The following is a 27,921-nucleotide window of genomic DNA, read 5'->3' as shown; positions in this document are numbered from 1 at the left end:
AGAGTGTCCTAAACTTACTGTTTTAAATCATGCATATAAATGCAGGTTGCAGAAACAAATGAGGAAATAATGAAGCCACCTGAATCTGAATTGGACCAGGCTAAACTACTGCTTGCGTTGCAGAAAGAAAATCATGAATTGCGTGTGCAGTTGACTCACCAACAACGGAAGTTGCTTACCTTACAGTCTCAATCCCTGGCTGCAGTGGCTTCTCCAACCCCATCTTCAGCCACATCTCTTCTAACTCCTCCAACGTCTGTTCGAGAGCTTCGCCACACGGTGAAACGATTAGAAGCAGAGCTTGAGAAGGCAAAGAAAGAGCACATTGTGGAGTTAAAGCACAAAGATGATCATATCAATGAGCTGTTGAAGAAAAGCAAGAAAACAGCAGGGTTGGTGAGAGGAGAAGGCGTAAAGAGGGTAAGGACAAGAACTAGCTTAAGACCAAAGGAGGAGGAGCCAAGCATAGGCGAAGTGAAGAGCCCCAGGTACCGTTTCAAATCACCAGCTCCAACAGCTAAGAAACGAAGCTTTTGGGACATAACAGCAGCTAATAGTCCATCTGTTGCCACATTAAATGGAAGGAAGACCAGAAGTCATGTACTTGCAGAGCCTCCTCCTCCTACTTTTGCTCCCTCTATGCTTCGTCAGGTACAGTTTCTCTTTCGACATTATAAGTCAACTCGTTTAGCATCATCATATCTGTTCATCTCATTTTTTCTGTTTTGAACCACACAGCCAGGTTTTTCTCGACAGAAGCCATAGCTATTGAATTGTAAAACTCAAAGAAGATTGACAACAAGAGAAACAGAATGCTGACACAGCCAGGTAATACTTCTGCTTCAGCTGATGAACTTTTGATGTACACTAATGATAGCCGGTAGATTTCCTTAGTTTTTTTCTGTTCTATAGAGATTGTGTTGCATATTGTTTTATTCTTTGGTAGTCAAAATCCCTGTACTGATTAACTGGAACATATTCCACGAGTTATCTTCCAACTGTTGGCTTTGTCTGAGGAATCATCTGGGTTTTATTAAACACCCCATGAATGATAAGTTTCAACCTTATTTCTCTCTCAACTCTGTGAAATGTCAGTATTTTGTTTATGGCTACATGGTTTGTTTGTATGTACAAAGTGAAACAAGATTGCTGTTTTTGTTTGGAACTAATCTGCAATGCTCATTGGAAAGAGAGGTCTCTCGAGGGAACCCTCTCATGTAATGTACATTAAGATGAGAACTTAAATATGACGGCTATATATAATATGAGAATGTAATCATTAAGAAGTATAGCAGAGAAACTTGAAATAAATTGCCAAAAGTTAATGAGTTTGTTATGCCTTGCTCCCTTCAAATCAGATTTGGAGATAAGTGCCCGAAGTCATCTATCACCTACTGTGAGATCTCACCTCAGTTGGAGAGGGAAACAAAATATTTCTTATAAAAGTGTGGAAACCTCTCCCTAGTAGACGCATTTTAAAAACTTTAAGGAGAAGCACGAAAGGGAAAACCCAAATATGACAATATCTGCTAGTAATGGGTATGGGCTGTTACAAATGTTATAGAGCCAGATGCAGGGCGGTGTGCCAGTGAGGACGTTGGACCCTCAAGGGAGGTGGATTGTGAGATCCTACATCGGTAGGAGAGGTGAACGAGTATGGAAACCTCTCTCTAGGAGATGTGTTTTAAAATCCTGGAGGGAAAAGCCCGGAAGGGAAAGTCCAAAAAGGAGTAGCACAACGCAACTTGATCCTCATTGACTCGAATTCAATTGCTTGCTTCATAGCAGCAACTCAACATATCAAATCTCTGTGAAACAATGACTTTTCCAAGTGCTTAAAAACACTCACCTTCTTAAACGAAACATTCTTTAATGAACTCCCTATCCATAAAACTGTCTTATAAGATGAATTAGAAGAACTTTCAGAAAATCCTGTTGTTCATTAAACTCCACTCTGACCCACCAACTGCCAAATACTCAGATTATAACTGGACTCAAGAAACGTTAACAAAAGATCTCAAACTGCTCTAACAAAGCTCAATAAACAAACTTTCTGTCGTGTCGGTTTTTATCTACAAAGACGACACTTCTCTTAACTTTCTTATATTTCCAAGACAGGCAAAGACAAAGGTAGAAGGACCATGTGTCATTTTCTCATTTCAATGCTGCTTAATGAGTCAAACTGGTTTACTTTCCTTCATAACTGATATAGGATTAACTTCTTTGACCTTGTTGAAACAAAAGATTTGTGCTTCAGAGAGAGAAATGATGTGAGCAGCCACTAAGATTTTGAAATGTTTTGAAGAATGATAAGCAATCATCAAAACTCAGAATGGGTTTTCCTTTCTGTTAAGAGATAATCTTTTGAATTAGATTTTGACCCATCTATGAGCCAAACCCCCTCCTCTCCCAATGAATAAAGTAACAAAAGGCAGAGTGAGGAAAGCCTTGAAACTAGGAAAAGTGGTGGCCAGAAACTCCACACTTTCTTCATATGTCCAAACTGACCATCATGGAAGGAAAAGATTTCCAGAACTGTGGAGGAGAATTTAGTAATTCAAAAGAACCAAATTCCAAAGTGGGGAAAAAGAAAAGGAAAAGCAGTCAAGAAATGAAAAGGAAAAAAAAAGAAAGGCGCATCTGTGCTTTTGGGAAGAGGACTGTGAAGTTTTTTTAATGTATAAATATTGCTTTTTATGACTTCCATGATTTGGGTCTTGCAAAAAGTTGTATTGGGATCATTTTAGAGGCAACTATGAGGCCAGGTAATGATTGAATGCTCTTCACTTTAAGACCAAGAAGAATACTGGTGGGTAGTCGGCCTACACAGAAAAAGAAGAATACTGGTGGAAGGAGAAGAAAAGTAAAGTAAAATACAAGATCATTGGCTTCTTTCTAGGTACGGAGAGAGAAGGGATCCTTGTAATCATATGATGATTATAGCTATTAACAAAGAAGATGATCCAAATGTAGCTAAAACCTCAAGTTTTTAGGCACCAAGTTGATGGTGTCTTCTTTCGTGCTTTCTTTTTCAGGCTTTCCCTCAAGGTGTTTAAAACGCATATGCTAGAGAGAAGTTTGCACACCTTTATAAGGAATGTTTCGTTTCGATGTGAGATCTCACAATCCTCCATCCTCTCCGCAGCCAGCATCCTCACTGGCACACTGTTCGGAGTCCACCCCCTTTAGGGCTTAGCGTCGGAGTCCACCCCCATTAGCACACTGTCCGGTAACTGACTTTGATACCATTTGAAACAGTTCAATCCCACCGCTAGCATATACTGTCCTAATTGGGTTTTCCCTTTCGGTATTCCCTTAAGGTTTTTAAAACATGTCTGCTAGGGAGAGGTTTCCACACCCTTATAAAAAATGCTTCATTCTCCTCTCAACCGACGTAAGATCTCACACAGAGAAAGTCGTGATGGATTTTTTTTCCCTTTTTGGCCATTTTGTTGTTTTAAGACTATGGTACCTGCTTATGTAAATACGGAGATGAAGTTTCTTTTTTTTTTCGAGATAAAAAAAGACGACCCTAATATAGTTTTGTGATCTTTTGTTTGAAGAGAACAAGGATCTTCTTGATTTCTCTCTACATTATAACTTTAGTTTGGAAGTTCAAACACAAGATGATGGTGAATGCGTAAAGTAAACTATTTGAAAGTTGAATGGGCAATCCTTAAAATATGAAAACAGAACAATCATAATTGAATGTGACGCCAATTAATCATTTGGCTGCATCATCACATCACATGCCCAAATAACATTACATATTTTATGATATCATAAATTGGACAAGACAACACAGCCTCTGTTGGTCCTGTAGGATGGAGATTTAGCCAGTAAAGATGAGTAACATTCTGGGAAAAATCAAACAAAACTTTCTAAGGTAATTGTAATTAATCATGAATGAACAGACACTATACTTTACACCTTCATCTCCCCACCCACCATCGTCTTGTAATGTATCCCCCCACACCCAGCAAAAAGAAAGAAACCTAAACTGGCAATGATACATAGTACAGCACATGAACAAGAGAAGAAACGACAGCACATGGAGTTGGACTTTAGCTAAGCTGCTGCTGCTGAAATGAAGGAACTTGAGTAGTGATTTAGATAAACCCTTCCATGGTTGCTCAAATTATACTCTTAGCAAATAGATACTGAGCTCAGGAGCTCCATTACTGTCTGGGTTCATCATGTAGAAAGCTTCAGAATCCCTTGAGCCTACAATTCTCTCAAACTTTGCCCTCATGTACATGATATCACCATCTGATCCACCTTCTCCTTCTCCACTGCCACCACTGCTGCCTTCGGTGCCTTCGTCCTCCACCGGTAAGACACCAGCGCCCATGGAAATTGGCTCCACAGCTTTCAATATCTTCAACTCCTTAGGTCCACATTCTCTCCTTGAAGCAAAGCCACATTTCTTCCCATTGCAAAATGTCCTCCAAACAGGCTCTTCAAGTAGTCTCCCTCCTGGTTTCTTGTTCACATCCTTCTCTTTATCACATTCCAGCGCAATTCGAACAAGTCCAGATGCCATTTCCTTCACCAGACCACTGATTGGTGTAGCAAGCTCGATCAAGAAAGCTGGATGTGAACTGGGATCTCTCTGAAATGCAAAATGTACATGCCCCCGGCGAGAACCAAATAATGTTCCAATCACTCGAGAACGGAGACCAAGTTGTGGGTTGCGGTTGCGGCCAAGGGCGGTGAGAACCGAACGGAACCGAGAGACAGCGAGCTGTTGCAGTTTCCTCCTGGTCAATTGTGCTCGAACCTGCTGCTGTTCCTGTGGCTCCTGTAAAATGGACTTGGCGTTCTCCTGCTTTTCTTCTTTGGCAGAGTCTGATGATTTGAAGGTGGAATCGTCTTCTTCTTCATTACTGACCTTCCTTGTCCAATGGAAGTGCCTTCGGGATGAGAACTCCAGAGCCATTACTGTCTGCAGCTGAGAAACCAGGAGGAAGAAAGGAAGGCAATTCTTTAGAAGGTTGGTTAGTAGGAGAGAGAATGAGAGGAGTGTATAATAGAGAGAATGCGGTTTCTTCCCTTTTATTTGCTATGTGGGGCTCTCATCATTTAATTCTAGTTTCAAGCTTCATTGGTGTGCCTGCAAGAGAAACCTGACAAAATAAACATAGACTGATCCACCAACTGATACGGATAGACATAAGAGAGAGAGACTTCAAATTAAAAAGTAAGAGAGAGTGAGAGAGAGATTTCAAAGTAAAAGGTGAGAGAGAGAGGCAATGCCTGTGTTACTTTCTTGTGAGATTGGCATTTGGTCGACTTGAATCGCCAACATTGAAACGATGGCATCAAAAGCCACACTCAAGCATTAGTCATAGCTGTTCACAACAGACAATCTAACGAGAATCATATCCAAATCCATGTATGAGAATGACGCACAATGCTTGTCGGGGTCATACAACAAAAATATCTAATAGTCACTCTCTCGAGACCCATCTTCTGATTCATCCAAATACAAAATGTTTAATTAAGTTTTGAAGATTTAAGAAAGCCAGGTCTCATCAGTAGACCTGATGAGATAATATATTGGGGAGGGAGGGAGGGAGAGAGAGAGAGAGAGAGATTTAAACAGTCACTACTTGTATTAACTAGACATGGATCCGCAAATATGGATATATATTACAATGCATCTTCACAGAGCCCAGAGTAGCTAGGTTAATCATTTCTTTTTTGTACATATGCACACGGCATATTTGAGGCACATATGGAAGGGTCAAGGAATCTTGCCTACGGTTGAAGAAAATAAAGATCCTAAAATTAGCTCTCTAAACTTTGCTCAGGCTCCGGTTGCTTCGGTGCAGTGTTACTGCCATTCATTCTTGCACGTGCCTCCGCAAACATTCTTTGCTGCTCAGCCAAAGCTTCTTCTTCGGTCATCTCAGCTCCATTACTCCACTTCCCACCTTTCAACGAGTCTTGCTGCGGAAATTTCTCGACAGAGAGAAAAGAAAAAATGTTAGTGCTTTGAGTTGTCTTGAGACACTCATGTTTGAGTTGAAACTAAATTTCATGACCCAATTATGAGAATGATAGAGAAGGATCCTCTTTAAGGAACAAATTAAGATAGATACTCTCCCTCACAGAAAATTTCTATATGCTCAGCCACTTCAATCAATTCATTGAAAAGGTACTATAGCAAATATACCGAAGCATTACCATAGTTTCGTGCCTGTGTTGTTCGTATGCAGCATAAACTTCCTCAATGTATTCACTAAAACCAAGCACCTGATCATATATGTAAACATACGTGTAAGTCCAAAAGCAGACATAATGTAGAAGTAGCCAAGCAAAAGCTGTATAGATCAATCTTCTTCAAACACAAGAACGAAAAGTTCCAACTAAAAAGGACTTTCACCCTAGTGTTCTTAAATGCAATCAAACTCCACATGACATTATTAACATATATTGCGATTTATCTCCTCCATTTCTATAAAATAGCAGGAAACTATTTTCTGTCAGAGCTAGTTAATGTTTGACCCATGCCTGGGGTCAAATATATAAGAAGGCAGAGTAGATTCAAAATAAATTCTGTCCTGAAAGTATTTATAGATTTAGATAGGAAGATATGAGCAGTGCTTAAAGTAAACAAGATAATAAAAAAGAGGGTTAAAATGACTGCATGATCAGAATGGTACGCACAGCAAACCAATTAAATAGACAAGGAGCATATTATTGGTAAGGTATAGTTGGGTCACTGAAATTATTATTTCACTGAAGAACATTCATTTATTTTATGATTTGGTTCTTAAGTTGTAGAGCTATATAAAGCAATAATGAAATCAACTTCTACAGAATGGAAATTTTGAGTTTCACGGAGCTGGATGGTAAACAAGAAATGCTAGCGTATACTTTCCCAAAACATAATAACAAGCAACACATAAAAGTCTATATTTTTAAGAATATAAAGGAAACTTGGATAGTCCATAGACCTCAAGAGCCTTGAGCACGTGCTCAGGTGCAATTGTTCTTTTTTCTTCTTTGCTACAAACTTCATTAGACTCGGATGATACAAGGTTTATAAACTCTGCAAGAACACCAAAACGAAGAGTGCAATTCTTGAGTAAGAAGTGATAATTGGTCAGCAATAAAAACCTGCCACCACCTTAAAGAGCTGGTTTGTGTGTGTATGTGTGTGTGTGTGTGTGGGGTGGGGGTAGGGGGAGTGGTGACAACAGTAAAAAAAGGTACAAAAAATCAACTTAACAATAAAATAGTACAACAAAAAGCTATGCCTGAAGACAAGCACTGGCCATTATTGTTGGAAGAATAATAGAACCACAAACGGACACTAACAGTAGTACATGCGACCAACACAAAATGTTAAAATATACAAAGAAAATGGCAAATCAAGATATTCTCACCTACACAACACTCGATCAGAAGGTCTTGGGCGTCTCTTGCAACCCGTACATCAGGGGGCAACATCTCTTTGATAATTTTGGTCATAGTCGCTGAAAAAGAAAAAATAAACAAAACATAAATTTAATAACCCTAAACAAAGACAGGGAAATGCAAAATTATGGTTTACAAAACAAAAACACTTGCTACCCTAAGCATAGGTCAACTGGTGAAAACGCTATAAACTCGAACAAAAAATGAAGATTTGAATCCCCAGAACAAACCAAAACCAAGACAAACTTCAGCAACTGCACAAGCATTTAAATGATGTCCAATTACTTTTCTTGTAAAAGGAAGGGAGCCATATTATGTCACCAAAATACATCATATGATCGTTTAAACGAATTCATCTAAGCTAAGAAAACTGAAAGAAAAAGGACATGGAGTAGAGGAACCTCTAACATTTGGAAACATAAAAGTGGCCACAGAAGCTACTTTCTTATGAAAGAAGATAGCTTGAAAGCTGAACAAGAAAAAGAAAATAAAACTGGCTCAAAAAAAGCGAAGGACAAAGAAGAAAGGGGAAAAGCCTCGAAGTAAAATGAAATTGCAGCACAAAAGACAAGCCGACTCTTTTTGGAAACTCTACCATCTTACATAGAATACTTAAAATAAGTTTTGGAAACTCAGCGATTGGTAATTCATGTAGCAGAAGTGGGATGCAAGCTAAAAACATGAATGATACCGTAGAAATCAATCTATGTTTACAGAACGTGAACACATTACAGTGAGGACAGATGAACTGAGACTCAGGCATCCAGATTTAATTATGGCATACGGCATACTAGTCACTCGCTTAACCCCACAGAAAGACTGAAAAGAAAAACAAGCAAAGGGTTTTCTTCCATGAACTCTTCTTGTCAATTATCTAATTTCAATTTCCCACCAAAAATTGCCGCGCCCCGCAACCGGGTCGAGCAAAAAAAAAAAAAAAAAAAAAAAAAAAAAAAAAAAAAAAAAAAAAAAAAAAAAAAAAAAAAAAAAAAAAAAAAAATCCAAGAAAAAATAGCTAAACACCAAGCTTAATCCTTCTCTAGTGGAAACGATAATTAACGGTACCATAATCGTTCAAGTCAAAAAATATAAATTTTCCAGACATCGACTTGAACCCACAATTCGATCCTTCAAGAATTACAGAGAATCCGTAAAATCAAAATTATTGTTCGATAGTTAAAGAAACACCAAATTAGTCCATGAATCATCTCATCAAGATTCAATATACTATGGGGGAAAATACCCCCAAAAAACACACAAAGACACCAAAAACCACCGCGGAAATTGCAAGTACCTTTTGGAAGCGATGCGTCCTCTTTAGACTTTCCAACTATGTCCATCGGCTCCATATCGAACCTTCGAGACTGCAACATAAAGAACAGACACACAAAAATCAGAGGAAAAAAGAACCCCAACCGCGGACATAAAGAATACAAACAAATTCTGGAAAATTTAAGACAAACGATGCAGAGGAAGAGGAGGAGATCGGAACGTACGGCGCCCCAGAAGCCAACGGAAAAAATAAATACGCAAAAGCGGAAAATGACGACGGCGATCCCACCGATAGAAGAAGACCGGAATCGAAGGAGGCGATCGAGGTGGAGGGAAGGGCATTGTTGATATATGCATTTTTATCAGAGGTTATTGTGGTTCTTCAGGATAAGAGAGAAAGATCTCGCTAGCAGGAGATTAGGGCAAAGGAGGCACCAATGCGTGGGCTACGCGCCAACGATGAGCGTGGAAAAAGTGCAACGGAATGAATAAGTTGGTTCACGTGGGACCCGTGGGCTTTGCCCTTTTTAGCGCTGATTGGTTGAAGGGAGAGTAGCGTAATCACGCGGTTTAGCGCGTGATAAGGTAGGAACTTTGGATGCTTTTTTGGTAATTTAAAATTTATTTATTTATTTATTATTATTATTTTTTTTTAAAGCCAGTTGTTTTTAGGATGGGTCGTCTGTTATTTGTTCTAAATGTTTGATATATTACGCCATTGACAGAGATCTTCGTGCGTCGTGGCATTCCAGAATTGGTTCTTTGGTCAAATTACGGAATTCCCCACCCCACTTCATCTGGGCCTTCAACCACTTCATCTGGGCCTTCAACCACTGCATCTGGGCCTTCAACCACTGCATCTGGGCCTTCAACCACTGCATCTGGGCCTTCAACCACTTAATGGGCCTTTCTTTTTTCTTTTCTTTCCTTTATTTCATTAAATCTCATATATCTGCTTTATTTTTCTTATTATTTTAGTTTATTTTCTAATAATTTAATGGAATTATGGTTTTTTGGTTGATTAGTACAAAATTTATATATGATTTGTGAGATTTATTTAAATTATAGAAATCAATCTAAAAAACTAAAAAATAATATGAACTGTATTAAAAAAAATCCAAGTCGTGCAAATTCAATTAGTAATATAGCATTTAATATTTACCTCACCAATTTTTCTTGCATATATATATATATATATATATATATATGTTGTTATTATTATTAATTACTGTATTTAATTTGAACTTCCAATTCTTTTATTAAACAAAAAAGAATTAAAGTCTACGAGGCTATTAAACAAATTTATCAAATTTGAAGACCTATTAGCAAGTTTTTAAATTGATAGACCAAATAATTATATTAATTAATTTTATAATTTGACATTAACAATGTTAATATTTAATTTAATCGTGGCTAATTTGACTGGTTTATATTATTCATTTTATATTATCTGATTTTTTTTTTCATTTTTTCTACCTATAAAAATATAAAATATATATATCCATCTATTTTATCATATGTCAATTAAAATGTTAATGTCATATAGTATAAATAAAGTATTAATTATTTAATTTAAAAAATTAAAAATAGATAATTATTTCATGAGAATATTGAAATGACTCTTTTTCTCAGCTTTTTCTTCAATTTAAAGACCACAGCCAATAGAGTTGTGAACATAAGGGATTTTGATTTGATAGTTCATAAGTAAAAAAGTTCATAGAAAATCCACAAGAGTTTAACGTAATGAACAAAAATTACAAGAACAAAATCTGCAGTCAGCTCTTCGTTAAAATATTTGACCCTGAAAATCTCCTTGTGAGAAAAACAAGATCAAAAGTGAAATTATAGTTTGTTGAGGATCAAAACAGAGGGAAAAACCGTCGAGTCCACACAAGTTCCGATTATTAAACGCTAATTTATTCCAATGTTCTAAGATCATGGCGGCAGTGGTTGTTAATTAGATCAGGGTGGGGAAAACTTCTGATGGTTATATTACAGTTTTCACATTTCGAAAGCGTAGAAGATTAAGAAGAAACGATTCTGACCTAGTTAAGCGATTGCAAGCCCTAGAAATTCAGAGGCAGATTTAGCCATTACAGATGCAAATTCATTGAAGCTAATAACACCATCGCCATCCGTATCGGCTTCCTTCATCATCTCTGTTAGCTCTCTGTATGTCAATGGCTGTCCCATCTTCGCCATCGATCCCGCAAGTTCCGCTGCGGTTATATATCCATTGCCGTCTCGGTCGAACGAACGGAAGACCTCAAGAAGTTGCGTCTGATTTACTGTTACCTCCTCGTTGAAATCCGGCCTAATCGCAGTCACCAATTCGTCAAACTCTACAGAGCCATTTCCGTTCGCATCCATATTAGCGAGAAGAACATGGATTTGGTCGCCGGAGGGCTTGAGACCGAGCGATCGAAGCAACGCTGCTAGTTCAAGAATCGTGAGGCTTCCATCTGAATCCATATCGAATCGTGCAAAAATGTCGCGCAATTGATTTAGCTGCTCAACTGCGAGTGCAGCCATATCGGATTTCACAATGTCGAAACAATGCGATTGATTGACGAACACAGAAAAATAAATTGTGCGAGGAAACGGCGGTGGCGGCGGCGACGGCGGCGGAGGAGGAGGAGGAAGAACAATGGCGAGCGAAAATGGTGGTTGATTTGAATCTGAAGGAGGAAATTGGCGGTGACGATTTGGAATTTATATGTCTTAAAAATAGAAAGCGTGTGGGTCGGTGGGGCCTTGTTTTTGGTACCCGGCAAAGCTTTATGATTCCCCAAGCCTTTTCTTTTTTAATGTTTTTATCCACTTACATCATTATAAACTTTTGCCCTTTTATTAATAAATAAAAACAATTAATTAACTAATTCAAATTTTTTTTTAATGTTTTTATCCCCAGTAAGTCTCCGTTGGATAATATTATCGATTTAGTTAATTCATTCCTTACTAAACCCAATGAATAATAGATGACCCTAATTTTGATTAAAAATTTATGAAGAAAATTTATAAGATTTCACCCGACCATACATTTAAGTATTTAGGTCAAATATGTTTGACCACGAACTTTTATTCATGCATCTTGCTGTCTACGATAGCGAAGCCATGTGCTTCCAACATCTATGTACGATTATTTTGTCTCCCACAAACCCATTTCTTTTTGTCTTCCCAAATTAATTTCATCAATTATTTATGCTTTTCCACATGGAAGCCTTTTATTTCAATTATTATTATTTATATATATCAATGGAAGAACAATGATGAAAGTCCCATATCTGCTAATTTAGTAATTGATAATAAATTTATGATTTAAATAGATGAAATTTAGGTATTTTATTGTAATTTTAAATCATAGATAGAGTAAAATTTAAATGGCTAGGATCGAGTAGAGAAGGTAGACCCGAATCTATAGATTTTAGCCATAAAGCGAAAGAAGGGACTGGGGGGAGTACTCTGCTACAGAATTATTGGACTGTCCGTCACTTCCGGCCTTCAAATCTGCCGTCGACTCTCGCCGGCGACCTATTTGCCGGCCATTCTCAGCCGTTGATTTTATTTTCCTTTAAGAACGACGACAAAACCGCACCACTCACTCAGCTCCATTTCTTCAACCCTTTATAGCCCCCGATTTCCCTTCAGATTCTTCCTTCCCCTTACGCAGCCATCTGTTTTAGTCCGCAACTTTCCGCGATTCCTCAAACTCTCTTCCGAACTTATAATTGATGGCAATGGCGATGCTTCCCATTTTTCACATATTTCTCAATCATTTTCATTCAGATGTGAAGGGGGTCTCTCTCTCTTTCATCCTTTCTTTTTCGTATTTCTTGTTTTAGATCTGCTCAAACTTTTTGAAATTTTTTATTTCGTTTGTTGATGATTTGGGTGTTTTTGATTTCCCCTGTTATTTGTTGTGTTTCTTTGATTCAATGGGAGGTAGAGTCAGTGGAGGCAGCGGTTCATCGACCTCTTCTTGGGATTTGTACTGATTTGTATCACAAAAACACGAACCGGTCGATAAACCTCTGCATCCAGCGCTCCCACCCTTGTTGGTTGTTCGTTTATAATTTTAGGACAACTGGGAACAGTGAACCTCTTTTGCAGTTCGTTTCTTTGACCATCTGGGACCCCTTTGTGTTTCTGTCTGCATCTTGATTAGGGGGGCAAAGGCACAACAAAATTTTCTTACCATTTTGCTTTTTTCTGCTTCGTTGTGGAAGATGAGAGTTTCTCTGGGAGAAAAAATTGAAGATGATTTTGTATTGTAGTGTAGTTTTGATTGAAACTGTTCTTATTCATATTCTCTTGTAGTTATGGGATTGTTTGGTTTGGTTGCAGCTCTAAATCTTTCCCCCAACCAGAGGATATTATCCGGTTACTACTTATGGGATAGGATCATAAATTCTGAGCTCCTACGGATTTAGTGGAATGCTATATTCAAACTATCTAGATGATATTACCAGTATTGATTAAGCTATCTCCTTTTGGAACTTTCCCATTCTTGGTGTTGTTTTGTTCAATATTATGATATCTCTTGGTTCTTAAACTGAAACTCAGTTTCTGTTTTCTGTCTCGATCTTTTGCTATTTCTTATGCTGTTTACCGTATTCCTCTTCTTGTTTTTCAATTCAAAGTTGCTCTTCTCTGGATAAGATAGAACTGTTCCTTGTTAGCTCATTGGATACTAATGGTGTTTATGCTGATGCCCTGTTGTGCAGACTCTGATCATGTCTTTTCCTTTCCATTTGGACTTGTATGAGATTATGGTGCAAGAATTCTAACATGGTTGTGGGAATTGTTCTATAATTGATGTTTCATAGATCTGAGCATAAAAGGTCTTGATGTGACAAATCCCTTGATTGGTTAATTGTTTCCACTGATTATGGATTTGGAAACTCCTCTGCCAGATTCCTATGAATTTGATGCTTTCCCACTTCTTATATATCAGATCCCATATTAGTTGAAGAGTGGAACGGAAAGAAGGGTGTAAAAAGACGTTTTAAAACTATGATGATGACGAAGATATGTAACAGGCCAAAGCGGACAATATCTGTTAGTGGTGAGCTTGGGCGGTGTGCCAGTGATGACACTAGCCCTCAAGGGGGAGGATTGTGAGATCTCACGTTGGCTCTTAAGGGGGTGGATTTGTGAGATCCCACGCCGACTCTCAAGGGGAGTGGGTTGTGAGATCCCACATCGGTTGGAGAGGAGAACGAATTATTCCTTATACAAGGGTGTGAAAACCTTAGACTGCTTTAAAATTGTGAAGTTGACAAAGGACGAAAGCGGATGTTGGACTTGTATTGAACTTGTATTGAGATAAGCCAACATCAGAGCATGTGTTGCTTGTTGTGGTTGTCATTTTTGTAACCTTTTATGGTGTCATTTGAAGAAGCCATGTCTTTTTCTTCATAGGTGGTATAGTTCTTCTGCTCATTGGTGCAGTTCAGCTTAGGAAAAAGGGACCAACTTTACTGAAAGAATCTAAGGGATGGCATGCAATACCAGTTCAACCTTCATTGCCGTGTTGAAATCAACAGTTCTGAAGTGCCAAGCTGCCAAGGCAGGCCCAGTGGATGAGGTATCAGATTCCTTTTTTTGTATTCTTTATCTCTGGGATTATTCAAACACTCTTGCCTACCTTACACTATCAATCTCACTTAAATTTTGTTCTTCTTATTTAAAAATTTGATATAAGGCGTTAGAGATTGAGCTACCCTAATGTAACTCGGGTAACCCGTATCTTATCTATTTTATTGTGTTCGGATTTCATAGAACAATTAAAATTTTCCGAAGAAAATGTGATAGTAAAAAATATATGGGATAAAGTATGTATTTTACCAATTTTTTTTTTTTTTTTAAAAAAAATTGGCCTTATAAGACCATAAAATACCAAAAAGGGAAAAAAAAATCACTAATTTATAAGGTGAAAAATCAATAATTGAAAAACGACGTCGGTGGAGGGTGACAATAATCAAACGAGGAAAAAAATGATGCCATCATATTTCCAATTATGTTCATAACATTGTGACAATGAGCTCTAATTTAAACGCTTCAATAATACGCTTGATTTTTTTATAAATATATTATTAATACTTTAGTTAAAAAATTTAGTTTTCCAAAAAATCTCTTTCGATTTTAAAAAGTTGTATTAATACTTTAATTTATTTTTTTTCAAGTTCAAAATAACCCTGAAATTGTAAAAAACAACGTTAACCTTCCTTAGCTTTGAAAAAAAAAAAAAAAAATCTTATTATTAATATAAATAGAAGAAGATTTTTTTAAAGTATTTATTTATTTTCTATTTAAAAGTGGTTTTAAAGTTTTCAAATATTAATTAGTTATTTTAAAAGTAAAAAGTATTTTTAAATATTTTTGAAAGTTAATTAAGATATATTTAAAAGTACGTCATTGGTATTGGTATATGGTGCGTAGATGCATTGTTAGAAGAAATTTAATTAAGATAAGATATTGTATTTGGTATGTGTTGGAATTTCTTATGCTTTGGATTACCAAAAAGTTCAAAAAAAGCATTTTTCATTAGTCAAAATGACACACTAATTAAAAATAAACACAATTAAAGTTTATTATAACTTAATTGGTTAAAAGTGTATCGGACTTTATTTTAAAACTTATTAAAATTAATAAAATTTAATTTTTAATTAGTCATGTTAAAAATTATAGAACAATAAAAAAAAAAATAATATTTAAATTAAAAATAGTCATATTAAAAAGTACTTGATTTAATCAGGCATATTCGATGTTATAATAAGTATATTATGAATTTTAGATTTTGTGAGTTTATTCTCCAATCAATCTTAATAATTAGTAATAAAATTCGAAACTTACTCTAGATATTATTAGATAATTAATTAATAATTTTAGTGAATAAAAAAATAAAATAAAAAAATGAATTAAATGTATATTTAAATAAATAATTATTGATTTATTTGAATTACATAACTACTTAATTCCTTTAAATGTTCATTTACAGCTACAAAGTTAATAAGATAAGATCGTAAGATAGGATTTAGCGGGCTCGAAAGAGAAAATTGAATTCAATTTTTTTGATTCGATTTGCTTACCTAGCGAAAACAACCAGCCATCTGTCGATCATCACTTTGATTAAAAAGATCATGCCAATCGAATCGTAATCAGTACTCCAAAATTCCAAATTCTGGCTGAGGGTAATTTTCGTTGTCGATTATGTTAAATATTGTTTGTTTGTTTTTTTGAGTTTCAGGAAATTTAGATAATCCATTTGGTTGAAAAATTATGCCAATCTTCTTCTTCACGACCAGCTAGTTTTACTTGATTTCTCTTTAGCAGTTAGCTCTCTGTATCTCGGGGAGTGAAAATCACTGATGGATTACAAAGCTCTGGACTCCATTACTGTGGTTGATATTGAAGCTCTGGGAATTGGTTCTGAAGTTGCCGAGCAACTCCATGGACGTCTTGGCGAAATCATTCGTAGCTACGGGAATGACACTCCCCAGACTTGGCACCATATCTCCAAGCGACTCCTTTGCCCCGACCTTCCTTTCTCCTTCCATCAGATGATGTATTACGGTTGTTACAAAAACTTTGGTCCTGATCCGCCTGCTTGGATTCCTGAACCGTGAGTTCCACTCAAAACTTCGACTTCTCTCAATCAAGTTATTGCTTTTCGAGAGACCTATGTGTTGATTGCTCTATCAGTTGGGTTTTTCATGCATGTTTCTGTTGTGACATAAGAATTGGAATCTGAACATTCCCCGCATTTATTGAAATTCATTTTTGGTTATCTGTATAAAAGGTTTGTGTGATTGACATCTTGTATAAGTGAGAGATAGATACACTTATAAACCCTATAATTATAGTAATTGGCTACCCTTGTCAATGTAGGAGAATTTCTTATCTTCGAACCATGTAAATCTTTGTGTCTCGTTGTTTAGTTTTTGTTCGTGGGTGTGTGAGTGTGATCGATCTTGTTTATGCTTCCGTTACAACCATGGGTATTAGAGCATTTGTGGCATTTGGGTACATTAGTTTCAAAATGGTTAGTTTAGCGTATGGATAGTCTAATATCGAATTAAGAGGTGTAACTCGAAAACGAGGTTTATTTTTGGTACTGATACAAATTATAGTTTTCTAACATCGAGAGAGATGCCAAATCGAGAAGGTTTCCGAGAAGCTTCCTTCCACATGGCTTTACTATTGAGTATATACTCTTTTACTACTTCCACGATATTGAATCATCTAATTCAATCAAATATCATTGTATCAGCATCTGAACTCTGATTTGGGGGTAATCAAATACGGGCTTGCTTTTTTGAATTCACAAACGTTTTAGTGGTAATACTATTGTGTGGGATGTTAAGATCCCTGCAAAAAAATTCTATTCAGGTTATTCGTATAGAATGTTGTGAAATCTCATTTGATGCATCTTCAAAATTAGGGAGAATGCTGTTTTCACAAACGTTGGCAAGCTATTAGAGAGGCGAGGAAAAGAGTTTCTCGGGTCGAGTTATATAGACCCCTTATCAAGCTTTTCCTCTTTCCAGGAATTTTCAGTTTCAGGCCCCGAGGTATTGGCAGTTATTGATATCAATTGTGCAATCCATCTTTGATTCTTGAAATGCTTCGATTGAAGTTGTAGTTCAGAAGATGCAACATTTTCCTGTCTTCTGTCTGCCAGGTCTATTGGAGTACAGTGCTAGATGAGATGAAAATAACATTTTCTAAGCCTCCTAACTGTATCTTGCAAAGGCAATTTTCAAGTCCGGGTGCCCAATGGCTTCCTGGAGCAGTGTTTAATCCAGCCAAAGATTGCTTATATTTAAATGAGAACAGAAGTTTGGATGATGTAGCAATCATTTGGCGTGATGAAGGATGTGATGATCTGCCTCTGAAGAGATTGACACTTGGAGAATTGCGTGCAGAGGTTTGGTATATTACTATCTACCTCATTAGCTCTTATTTTTAATGACAACAGGCTAGTAGATTCCTTATCAGAGTTTTTCGAATTATTGAATATCAGCAAGGTGACGGCTTATATTTTACTGTACATATTTAAGCACATCCTGCATCTTCGCTCCCCATTCCCCTCGCTGAAGAATTTCATGAGTCATAACCTTCATTTCAACTCATCCCTAATTTTTTTTTTTACTATTTCCTTAAATTCTAAGCTTGTTGCCTTTCTTATGACCATATAAGTGAAACATTTATGATTTGTACATTTGGTGATGGTGGGAATTGAGAGATGCGAACAGAATAGATTTAGTGGTAAGAATTTTTCATGCTAATATGTTCTGCGCTGGGGAAATATTGCCATTTGTTTTTGTGGTTTAATAGTGATTTTTAAGTGATGTTTGGCTCATATATTGATATACTAGTACATCATTAAATATCCTTTTGTGTAAAGTAGATTCTGTCGGGATTAAAATTTGTAGGTTAGTTGCACATGCTCTCAACTCAATGAGTTTTGAGAAAGGAACTGCAATAGCAATTGACATGCCAATGAATGTAAATGCTGTGGTCATCTATCTTGCTATAGTTCTGGCTGGACACGTGGTTGTCTCCATAGCTGATAGTTTTGCAGCACGTGAAATATCCACAAGACTTGATATATCAAAAGCAAAAGCTATATTTACTCAGGTAAGTACGACTCTCCTCTTGAAAAAAGATGCAGCAGGTTTTGAAATGGTTTATTGTCTCTCTTGTTGAATGTGAAAAGTTTAAGCTGGTTGCAATTTTCAATGGCTTTATTTTATGAGTTTTGTTCAATTGATTTCAACAGTAATGTGTAGCTCGCTGTAAATCAATCTCACATGTTAGCTAACTCTACAAAGAGATTCTTTGTATGAGACATGGGATCCACAGATCTATAACTGGAACTGTATGGCTTGTGTCTAGGGTATTGGAGAATCCTGCAACGACGAAAGGGTGCTCCATGTGAGAACCTGTTGTTGTGATACCTCTAATCTTAGTCCCCAAGTAAAAGTCCAGTTAATAAATTATTGCCTCTATAGATTTTTCTTGTGTCTTTGCTTTTAAAAACTGCCGGAGCTTCCCTACTTCACTCGTCCTTGAATTTAGAGTGCATATTATGTATAGTGAGTCATGGTTAGTCCGATTCTTCGTAAAACAGAGGTTTTAATTTGTGCTTGAGAAGTGATCTTAAGATGATATTGGTTACCTCTTCCCTGGGCCAGCAGTCAATCTTTACGATGTGTCATTTGTGAAGTGCTTGTTTCCTGAACGGTTGTGACTCAATGCTGTGATAAACGTACCGTGCTGTGTATATTTATTTTCCTCCTCTAAGGTTATCAACTCTGCCTAATTACTTCTATGATTATTTTTTCTATTGGTTCCTTCTAGCAGACAGTCGAATTATATTTCAGTAGATCAAAGAATCATTTTAACATATATGTTATTTGTGTAGTTATCATCCTATACTCGGTTTTATATTCCTTTATCCAAATTTTTCAATTAAAACTGTTAATGAGTATTAGTAGGGAATATATTGTAAATACTTGGTGAGCCTGGTCAGAAGGGTGGTATTATATTCTATAGAGTTACATTGTTTCTTTCTTATAATCGGGATCCTAACAAAAACTTCTTACCTTCTTTCAGGATCTTATTATTCGTGGGGATAAAAGTATACCCTTGTATAGGTGAGGTTACATTTTCTTATGCATGGGGTTGAGAACCTGTTCTTCTTGCTTTCCCCTTACACTGAAATGTGCATTTAATTGGTTTCAACATTGCAGTCGAGTTGTAGATGCTCAGTCACCTCTGGCAATCGTAATTCCAACCAATAGCACAGGTTTTAGCATGAAACTACGAGATGGTGATATTTCTTGGCATGCCTTTCTGGACAGAGTCAAAGATTTGAAGTATGCTCTATTCTGTGTATCCAAGTTCAATAGATGCTTGGTTTCTTAATTATGCTAGGTTTGATGTTGGGTATTGTTAAAATCTTGCCGTTGCATATTAAAATTTTTAAATATGATTATTGCAGAGGAGTGGAATTTGCTGCTGTGGAACAATCAGCGGAATCATTTACGAATATTCTTTTTTCATCTGGAACAACAGGTTAATTCAATATTCGGACTTTAGGCTTGCAACTCTCTGTTCTTTATTTATCTACTATATCCAAAATTATTACAACCATGTTCTCTTTATGTCTTAGGTAGGAGTAATGGCTGCCTAAGACATTAAATGTCCTAGAAGTTCTTTTTTATGTGAAATATTATACACTCAGGGGATCGTTCCTTGAGATTAATTGAGCTATACACAAACAAATTTAGACACTCGTTAATAGTTACAAAGAGAAAAAATAACACAGTCCATTTATACCTCTATCCATAAGCGTCTTTGTTCTTGTGCACAGTAAAAAATTCATCTCAATTACAAGTGTCCGTAGGATATCTCTAGCGTTAGAAGGAAGTCTAAATCTATAGAGATTGTTCACGACTGCTCAATCTTTTTGTTCTGACAGAGAGTAGCTCTAGCGGTTATTGAGATACAGATTTTTGTTGTGATTTTTTTTTAAAAAAAAGAAATTGCTATTTTCTGCCTTTTTTCCTCCTTTCATGAGACATGAACAATCTAACTTGCTCTTTCAAGTCACCTCGACAAACATAATTTTCTTTTATTGCTGTGTAGAGTGGCAGACTACAATACTGAATTTTGACTTTCAAAGTAGATTAAACTTTAAAAAGAATGGAGCTGATATCAATAAAACCTTTTTGAATGACCTTATCACTTGAACAGGATTACTTAGCTCTTGAGAGCTTAAATTATACAAATTTATGTTCCCAGCACGACTTTCCAGCAGCCCGACCAATGGAATCTTCCCTTCACCTAGCGTGTACCTCATAAGAGATAGATTTGGTGTTAGCTGTACTCTGATAAACTTAGTGAGAAGAAGGGGAATCTCATACCTGAGACAAAATCGATGCCATAATAAAATGAGTTTCTAAATTATCATCTTAAACACTAGGATGCACCACTACAACCATAGTTCTCATGCTTCTAGGCTTAATAATTGTGTTTGTTTGTTGGTCAGGGGAACCAAAAGCAATTCCATGGACCCTTGTAACGCCTTTGAAAGCTGCAGCCGATGCTTGGTGCCACATGGACATTCATAAAGGTGACGTTGTTGCTTGGCCCACTAATCTTGGATGGATGATGGGTCCATGGCTAGTTTATGCTTCATTATTAAACAGGGCTTCCATGGCATTATACAATGGATCCCCACTTAGTTCTGGATTTGTTAAATTTATACAGGTAAACCTCTTTCCAAACTCTGAACTTAAACACAAGTTTATTTTGTGAAGCAACTAGTTTAAACCTTTAATAGTAGCTTGAATTACTAAATATATCAGGTGGTAATGTTTTTTCAATAGAAAAAATCACTTGGTAGTGAGAAAAATAATGGATATTATTCAAAAGTTTCTTAAATTTGGATCAATGTAGATGGAGCTAATTTGCTCCATGTTTCAGAGCCATATTTCTCTCTAATTGCGTCATCTTGGCCATCCATACCTTTAATCTAGTCATTTGGAGTTTGGTTTTTTTGTAATTCACGGTCTCGCAATCTCTTTCCTCTGTAGGATGCTAAAACAACAATGCTTGGGGTGATTCCAAGTATTGTCCGCTCATGGAAAAGTACAAACTGCACATCCGGTTATGATTGGTCTTCTATCCGGTGAGCTTAAGAATTATACTTTCAATCTGTTTATCTTGTTAAATAGAATCCTTATGTATAAAATGGTCATTCCGTTGCAACTTCAAGTTGTTTTGCCTCCACCGGAGAAGCATCTAGCGTAGATGAATACCTATGGCTAATGGGAAGAGCTTGCTATAAGCCTGTCATCGAATACTGTGGTGGGACAGAGATTGGTGGTGCATTTGTAACAGGGTCACTGTTGCAGGCTCAGGCATTGGCTGCTTTTAGCACACCAGCTATGGGGTGCAGTCTCTTTATTCTTGGCGACGATGATTCTCCTATTGTAAGAATTTATCAACTCTTCATTTGTAGCGTAGGCTGATTAGTGTCAATGGCATGGAGTGGGAGAGAGTCTGCATATGTTAAAAAAATGGAAAGGAAAAAATTCAAAATTTACCCATAAACTTATTAGCCATTAAATAAGTTTGTGAAAACTAACAAATTTTAATTAAAATGTACCTCCAATATCGTTTTCTTTGAAATTCTATCAATTTGGTATCTTACATAATTCATCGAAGGTATATAAGAATACTTTTTTTTTAATGAATTTTCAAACGAAAACTTGTGAGAGATACGAAATTGAAACACATTTTCTAGATTAAAATTAAGATTGCAAAACTTATCGAAGTGTGGAGGTGAATTTGATGGAACTGAAATATGCTACCCTTAATTATAAAGCTTCTAGAGTTTCTTTGCTAGTTCTCTCGATTTCCATGCATCAAACTGAAGGGTCTGTAATCTGTATGTAAAATATTGTTGCTTGGGTTTTAAATGCTACATTTTTCTTCGTCTTCTCCCCTATGTAGCCACAGAATATGCCAGGAATTGGTGAATTGGCGCTCGGACCTTACATGTTTGGAGCTTCAAGCAGTCTCTTGAATGCTCACCATTATGATATCTATTTTAAGGGAATGCCCCGTTGGAATGGAATGGTTGGCCACTTTTCTCTGATGTACCTTCCTGCTTGAGAAATTCATCTTGCACTTCAATGTTACCATTACCTCGCAACTCTCTTAACAGGTACTGAGGAGGCATGGAGATTTGTTTGAGCGTTCTCCTCGAGGATATTATCGTGCACATGGTCGTGCAGATGATACAATGAATCTTGGAGGCATAAAGGTAAATTTTTTTTCAGATTCTCGTGGTGAAAATAAATCTTTCTATTCTCTTTTTTTGCCGAGGCTCAATGCTAACAGCTATGGCCATGACATGGGCAAAAGGAACTTTGACATTGCGTTGGTAAAATAGCCTCTAAAGGGATGGAGTCATAGAGAATTTCGGTTCTGTTTGTTTAGTTGCTGCAGGAAGCTAAATCTAATGCCTGCTTCCAGAACTAAATGTTTTATATGTGAAAAGAATATATAGTGATGGTGTTAGAAATCACGGACCTCCACAATGATAGTTGTACACTTTGAGCATAAGCTCTCATGGCCTTATTTTGGTTTTCCCAAAATGTCTCATATCAATGGAGATAGTCTTTCTTACTTATAAACCTATGATCTTCCTCTTAATTAGCCAACGTGGGACTACTCCTTTCCCAACAATCCTCCCCTCTAACAAGGTACACTATAGAGCCAACCTTGAAGCCTATGGAGCCGTCGGACAACCTCCCTTGAAGCCTATGGAGCCCTCGGACAACCTCCACTTAATCGAGTTTCGTCACCTTCTTTGGTGCCCTCGAACAAAGTACACAATTTGTTCGACATTGGAGTCACCTTTGAATACACACCTCCTCTTAATCGAGACTCAACTTCTTCTTTGGAGCCCTCAAACAAAATACACCATTTGTTCGACACTTGAGTCACCTTTGACTACACCTTTGAGGCTCACAACTTTTTTGTTTGACACTTGAGAATTCTATTGGCATGGCTAAGTTAAGAGCATGACTCTGATATCAAGTTAAGAATCACAGACCTGTTAGAAACCACGACCTTCCACAATGGTATGATATTATCCACTTTGAGCATAAGCCCTCGTAGCTTTGCTTTTGGTTTCCTAAAAAGCCTTATTCCAATGAAGATAGTATTCCTTCCTTATCAACCTATGATCTTCTCCCTAACTAGCCACGTGGAATTCCCAAGATAGCTGGTTCTGTTTGATTGTCTGAATAAAAGGTAAAATCTTCACAAATTTTGTGAGGTTGGAAGAAAGGAAATCTAGCATACTGATCAATATAATCTTTTGAATGTCAGGTTTAAACATCCAAAAATACTAGTGTTGTTCATTCAGTGTTACTGTCTTTTGTACTCACCTCAAGCTGATTCAAGATCTCAACCAAAACATATTTAGTTCCATAACACGATTATTCTTCTCATGCAGGTAAGTTCAGTCGAGATCGAACGCATCTGCAATATAGTCGACAACAGCATTCTTGAAACAGCAGCCATTGGGGTACCGCCACAGGGCGGTGGCCCCGAACAGTTGGTGATTGCAGTTGTATTCAGGAATCCAGATGAAACTAAGCCAGGTTTGGATAAGTTAAAGCAGTCTTTCAACTCAGCTCTGCAGAAGAACCTCAATCCACTGTTCAGGGTAGGATTTTTGCTAAGCTTATTGATATGATACCACTAAAAAGCAAACAGTTTTAATGAGTTTGGTTCATATTATGGGATGTGCACAGGTTCACCGTGTGGTTCCTTACCCTTCACTTCCAAGGACTGCAACAAATAAGGTTATGAGAAGGGTATTGAGGCAGCAGCTTACACTTGAACACAAAACGAAGCTCTGAATTATAGACATCTTAGAAGAACCCTACGAAGATCAGATGCTATTTCGAGCCGCCACTATGATAAACTGAGCTGCCTAATAAATAATGTTTGAAAAAAAAAAAAACTTAGTCATACAATCACCTTTGAGCTTTGGAAGATGTCATTTGTTCAATATTAGTATAATAATTTCTGTCTTTTATCTATTATCTACTAAGTTATGTTCAGATTGATTATAGATTAAATTTGTTAATATATTATATAGTCACAGCAAATTTAAAATGGAAGTATTTTTTTTTTTTTTTGTAAAAAAAAAAAAGTTCAATTAAAACAAACAAATAAATAATTGTATAATTGAAACTATCTTAACTAAAAAAAGATTATATAACTAATTATTTATTTGTTTCAATTGTTTCATGGGATGATAGAGAAAAATGAGAAATAAGTATATATTTAATACTTGAATAATTTCCACAAAAACGACGGCGTATTATGTGTGGTGGGTGAGTACCTACCTAGAAAAGCATTAAGCCCATCTTCTGGCTCTCCTCACTCCCTTTCTCCAGTCGCCCAGATTGCACATCATCTCTTTCTGGCTTCTCGCCTCTATCTCCCATGGTGTTCATGAAACCTTAATTTAGGGTTTCTTTATTGTTCCTGTGCGCGTTCTCTATTTTTGAAGAATGGCTTCCGTTTCGTTAACTAACCTTGATTTAGCGACACCTTTCCTGGGTCTAAACCTGTAATTCCCTCTCTCTCGTTTTCGAACTTTGGAATTTATTGAGTTTTGGTTTTAGCTTATTTGTGTGGTGTGTTTCTGCTCTTTTCCAGGTCAAGTCGCCTAAACGGGGTGAAGGGCAGACCATTTCGCGCGTTGTTTAGAAGCCCCAGATGTGTTTTGGATACACCATATGAAGGTACCTTTCTATTATCTTCTTGCATTTTCATTCTTGAAACAATTTGCAATTGTGCATACTTAGTATATATGGGGTGGGTTTCCATCGATTAATTCCAGCGGCTGCAGTAGGAGGCTAAATTACCCTATGTTGTTAATAGGATTATAAATTGTTATTTATCAAGTATGAGGCTATCGGCAATTTCATATTGATTGATTCTTTCTGCTCCAATCAGCTTTTCTATGGATATTTTTAAAATGGTTTGATTGGAAGAACGTGGAGTTATCCTTACCTCGAGAAACTTATGTTCTAAAGAACATTATCTGCTTTATTTCTGGAATTCTTTCCTCTTTGGTTTTAAGTATTAATAAGAAATTTTGATATGGCTAGTGGATTATATAACGTGGACAATATTAAATTTGAGACTCGGCCTCCTGGTTGTTTCTTCGCAGTATGCTTGACTTAAAGTTTATTAGATTTGTTTGTCTTAAAAATATCCCTACTTTTTCTTAGCTGCTATAGTGATAAATCTGTCAATCCTTAATTATTCGCAGGTAATGTCACAAAGTTCTCTCGAATTCGTGTTTGGGATCCATATAAACGCCTTGGTGTAAGTACTGCTGCTTCAGAGGAAGAAATTTGGAGTGCACGGAATTTTCTTTTGCAGCAGTATTCCGGTCATGAAAGAAGTGAGGAATCTATAGAAGCTGCTTTTGAGAAAATATTGATGGCAAGCTTCCAGCATAGGAAAAAGACAAAGATTAATTTGAAAACCAGGTTGAAGAAGCAAGTCGAGGAGTCCCCACCATGGTTTAAGAACTTGCTGAATTTTGTAGAACTTCCTCCAACTGATGTTATCTTCAGAAGATTGTTTCTTTTTGCATTTATGGGTGGCTGGAGCATTATGAACTCAGCGGAAGGTGGACCTGCTTTTCAGGTTAGTATAATATTCCTTCAGTAAACACATTTTTTTCCCTTTATAGTGTCATCTCAATATATGAATAAACATATTTTTAGTGATGTCCCAAAGGCTAGTGCTTCTGTTGGGAAGTAATCAAAAGGGTGTAAATCGGAGCTGCACGTTTTGAATGTTAGTTAGAGTGGTAAGGGAAGAAGAGTACCTAGGAACGTGCCACAAAATGCATACTTATCCCTTGTCGCATGCTCAATTTCTGATCCAAATATTTAAAACAAATAAAAGTAACGGCAATAAGGAATAAATAAGATAAGGAAAAAAATAGGGAAAGCAGTGAGTTCACGATTATAAGCCATCTTCACCGTCCACTGTAATGCCGTAGCCTCCTCTCTTCTTTAATTTTCATTTTTGTGGTGGTGACTGTGTGAGATCCCATGTCGGTTGGAGAGAAGAACAAAATATTCCTTATATGGGCGTGGAAACCTCTCCCTAGTAGACGCATTTTAAAACTGTGAGACTGACGACGATACGTAATAGGCTAAAACGGACAATATCTGCTAGCGGTGGGTTTGAGCGGTTACAAACCTTGATTTAGTGGTTGAATATTCAAATTTTAAATCTTGATTATCATCCAGGAAAAATAAATATTGTGTTTGCTCTGCGTCTTGCAAGCTTTAGTAATAAAGTGCCACTTTGAGATTAAGAATAGATGGGTGCACGGAAGCTTTGAAGAATCTACGGATTTAAGATAAAAGGTTGTGCTCGAGGGTTCTTATCTTGCTAATCAATTAATTATTTTGACAGAATCCAATATCTGCTTTATCTATATTCCATCATATTAATTATTAAATTAGTTACTTAGTAGGAGTTCGTGCATCATAACTTCGGTTCTCTTCCTCTAGTTGAGCGTTTTTCAATTATCCCACGTTATTTTTCTTCCTCTTATTCTCATTCATCTGTATGGTATGATATCAAGATATCTAAACTTGCACTCGGGATTGGTTATACATCTTTGGGTCTGTTCCATTTAAAAGCACATTCTGTCTTTGCATCAAATTTGGATCCTGCTGGGGGTGTTTTAGGCCACTGTCATCTCTGGTTAAACTTTGTATATCGATTAATGCAGGTTGCAGTGTCCTTGGCGGCTTGCATATATTTTCTCAATGAGAAGACTAAAACTGTGGCTCGGGCTTCTATTATTGGGTAAAACTTGCACGAACTGCTGATCTCATTATATATCTCAAAACTAAAACTCAGTGACTCATATGCCGTCTCTTACTGTTCTGCCTGCAGACTTGGTTCTCTTGTGGCCGGTTGGGTATGCGGTTCGTTGATTGTTCCGAGTATTCCTTCGTTTCTATTGCAACCGACGTGGTCGCTCGAACTACTTACATCTCTAGTAGTATACGTCTTCTTGTTTCTGTCCTGTACTTTTCTCAAGTAGATCTCTCTGTTTGTGCTTAGCTTATTATGAAGTAGTAACATGGAAAATGGATTTAATGGGGGAATTTGCAGATATTATTGATCAGAGCTTATCTGTGATCTTCCCTTCTTTAATTTTCATTATGACTTGGAACTTTTATCACCATTCTACTCTTTCACATCTCAAGAAATAAGCCATCGTTGGGTGTGTTTAGCTTCAGATTAGTTTACCAAATATTTTATAATTTTAGATAGAATGATATGGTGGTGGCTTAAAATAGACGGTGATCTAAATTTTCGTATTAATTGGAGAAGAGAACGACATTTTTTATAAGGGTGTGAAAGCCTTTTCCTAATAGACTCGTTTAATAATCAAAAGAGCAAGTCTTAAGAGTATGCATTTTTAAAGGAAGCCTATAGACTCTTTAAAAATCAAAAGAGAAAGTCCAAAGAGTACGCATTTTTGAAGGAAGTCTGAAATAGGAAGTGAACGGTTAGCCAAATATAATTGGATAATCGGGTAAAGTTTGATCAAATCAAAACTTCCAAACTTATTATCCTTGC

The 27,921-nt window shown here is 36.7% G+C and overlaps 6 protein-coding genes and 2 long non-coding RNA genes across 10 annotated transcripts in view; 4 read left to right on the top strand and 4 right to left on the bottom strand.

Moving 5' to 3' along the window:
• LOC111484892 (kinesin-like protein KIN-8A) overlaps positions 1-998 on the top strand; it is a 29,396-nt gene extending 28,398 nt beyond the window's left edge. For both annotated transcript variants that reach the window (XM_023131533.1, XM_023131534.1), the window contains 2 exons: positions 46-651; positions 739-998. In XM_023131533.1, coding sequence (XP_022987301.1) covers positions 46-651; positions 739-765 — 633 coding nt within the window. In that variant the 3' untranslated portion in view covers positions 766-998. The remainder of the gene's footprint in view (positions 1-45; positions 652-738) is intronic.
• A 2,860-nt stretch (positions 999-3,858) lies between these two features.
• On the bottom strand, positions 3,859-5,500 carry LOC111484901 (protein MIZU-KUSSEI 1-like). Its single transcript, XM_023131544.1, has 2 exons — positions 5,257-5,500; positions 3,859-5,126 (listed from the first exon to the last, which is right to left on the bottom strand). The coding sequence occupies exon 2, from the start codon at positions 4,937-4,939 to the stop codon at positions 4,139-4,141; it is 801 nt and encodes a 266-aa protein (XP_022987312.1). The 5' UTR covers positions 4,940-5,126; positions 5,257-5,500; the 3' UTR covers positions 3,859-4,138.
• A 94-nt stretch (positions 5,501-5,594) lies between these two features.
• Positions 5,595-9,105, bottom strand: LOC111484903 (protein Dr1 homolog). Of its 2 annotated transcripts, none has more exons than XM_023131546.1 (6): positions 8,922-9,105; positions 8,720-8,789; positions 7,395-7,484; positions 6,963-7,057; positions 6,190-6,258; positions 5,595-5,964 (listed from the first exon to the last, which is right to left on the bottom strand). In XM_023131546.1, exons 2-6 carry the CDS (start codon positions 8,772-8,774, stop codon positions 5,791-5,793), a joined length of 483 nt encoding a protein of 160 aa, XP_022987314.1. In that variant the 5' UTR covers positions 8,775-8,789; positions 8,922-9,105; the 3' UTR covers positions 5,595-5,790. The 2 variants fall into 2 exon arrangements, with proteins under 2 accessions (XP_022987314.1, XP_022987316.1); XM_023131548.1 differs by having other exon boundaries at positions 5,595-5,952.
• LOC111484907 lies at positions 7,604-8,361 on the bottom strand. Its single transcript, XR_002718594.1, has 2 exons — positions 8,158-8,361; positions 7,604-7,894 (listed from the first exon to the last, which is right to left on the bottom strand). It is a non-coding gene; the product is annotated as an uncharacterized LOC111484907 (long non-coding RNA).
• Positions 9,106-10,598: 1,493 nt separating the features above from the next.
• On the bottom strand, positions 10,599-11,398 carry LOC111485022 (probable calcium-binding protein CML15). Its single transcript, XM_023131712.1, has one exon. It carries the CDS (start codon positions 11,227-11,229, stop codon positions 10,747-10,749), a length of 483 nt encoding a protein of 160 aa, XP_022987480.1. The 5' UTR covers positions 11,230-11,398; the 3' UTR covers positions 10,599-10,746.
• A 725-nt stretch (positions 11,399-12,123) lies between these two features.
• Positions 12,124-14,303, top strand: LOC111485715. The gene is made up of 2 exons (XR_002718706.1): positions 12,124-13,165; positions 13,422-14,303. It is a non-coding gene; the product is annotated as an uncharacterized LOC111485715 (long non-coding RNA).
• A 1,422-nt stretch (positions 14,304-15,725) lies between these two features.
• On the top strand, positions 15,726-24,250 carry LOC111485704 (probable acyl-activating enzyme 17, peroxisomal). Its single transcript, XM_023132702.1, has 15 exons — positions 15,726-15,890; positions 16,033-16,321; positions 17,141-17,270; positions 17,381-17,631; positions 18,135-18,339; positions 19,318-19,358; positions 19,455-19,580; positions 19,706-19,779; positions 20,756-20,976; positions 21,303-21,397; positions 21,485-21,701; positions 22,225-22,350; positions 22,439-22,537; positions 23,738-23,950; positions 24,039-24,250. The coding sequence occupies exons 2-15, from the start codon at positions 16,068-16,070 to the stop codon at positions 24,144-24,146; spliced, it is 2,160 nt and encodes a 719-aa protein (XP_022988470.1). The 5' UTR covers positions 15,726-15,890; positions 16,033-16,067; the 3' UTR covers positions 24,147-24,250.
• Positions 24,251-24,661: 411 nt separating this feature from the next.
• Positions 24,662-27,577, top strand: LOC111485707 (protein CHAPERONE-LIKE PROTEIN OF POR1, chloroplastic-like). The gene is made up of 5 exons (XM_023132708.1): positions 24,662-24,865; positions 24,955-25,040; positions 25,574-25,956; positions 27,062-27,138; positions 27,229-27,577. The coding sequence occupies exons 1-5, from the start codon at positions 24,807-24,809 to the stop codon at positions 27,377-27,379; spliced, it is 756 nt and encodes a 251-aa protein (XP_022988476.1). The 5' UTR covers positions 24,662-24,806; the 3' UTR covers positions 27,380-27,577.
• The last annotated feature ends 344 nt before the right edge of the window (positions 27,578-27,921 follow it).

The sequence above is a fragment of the Cucurbita maxima genome, unplaced genomic scaffold (assembly GCF_002738345.1).
Source record: "Cucurbita maxima cultivar Rimu unplaced genomic scaffold, Cmax_1.0 Cma_Scf00010, whole genome shotgun sequence".
Lineage (NCBI taxonomy): Eukaryota > Viridiplantae > Streptophyta > Magnoliopsida > Cucurbitales > Cucurbitaceae > Cucurbita > Cucurbita maxima.
This window is presented reverse-complemented; position numbering and strand designations above follow the sequence as displayed.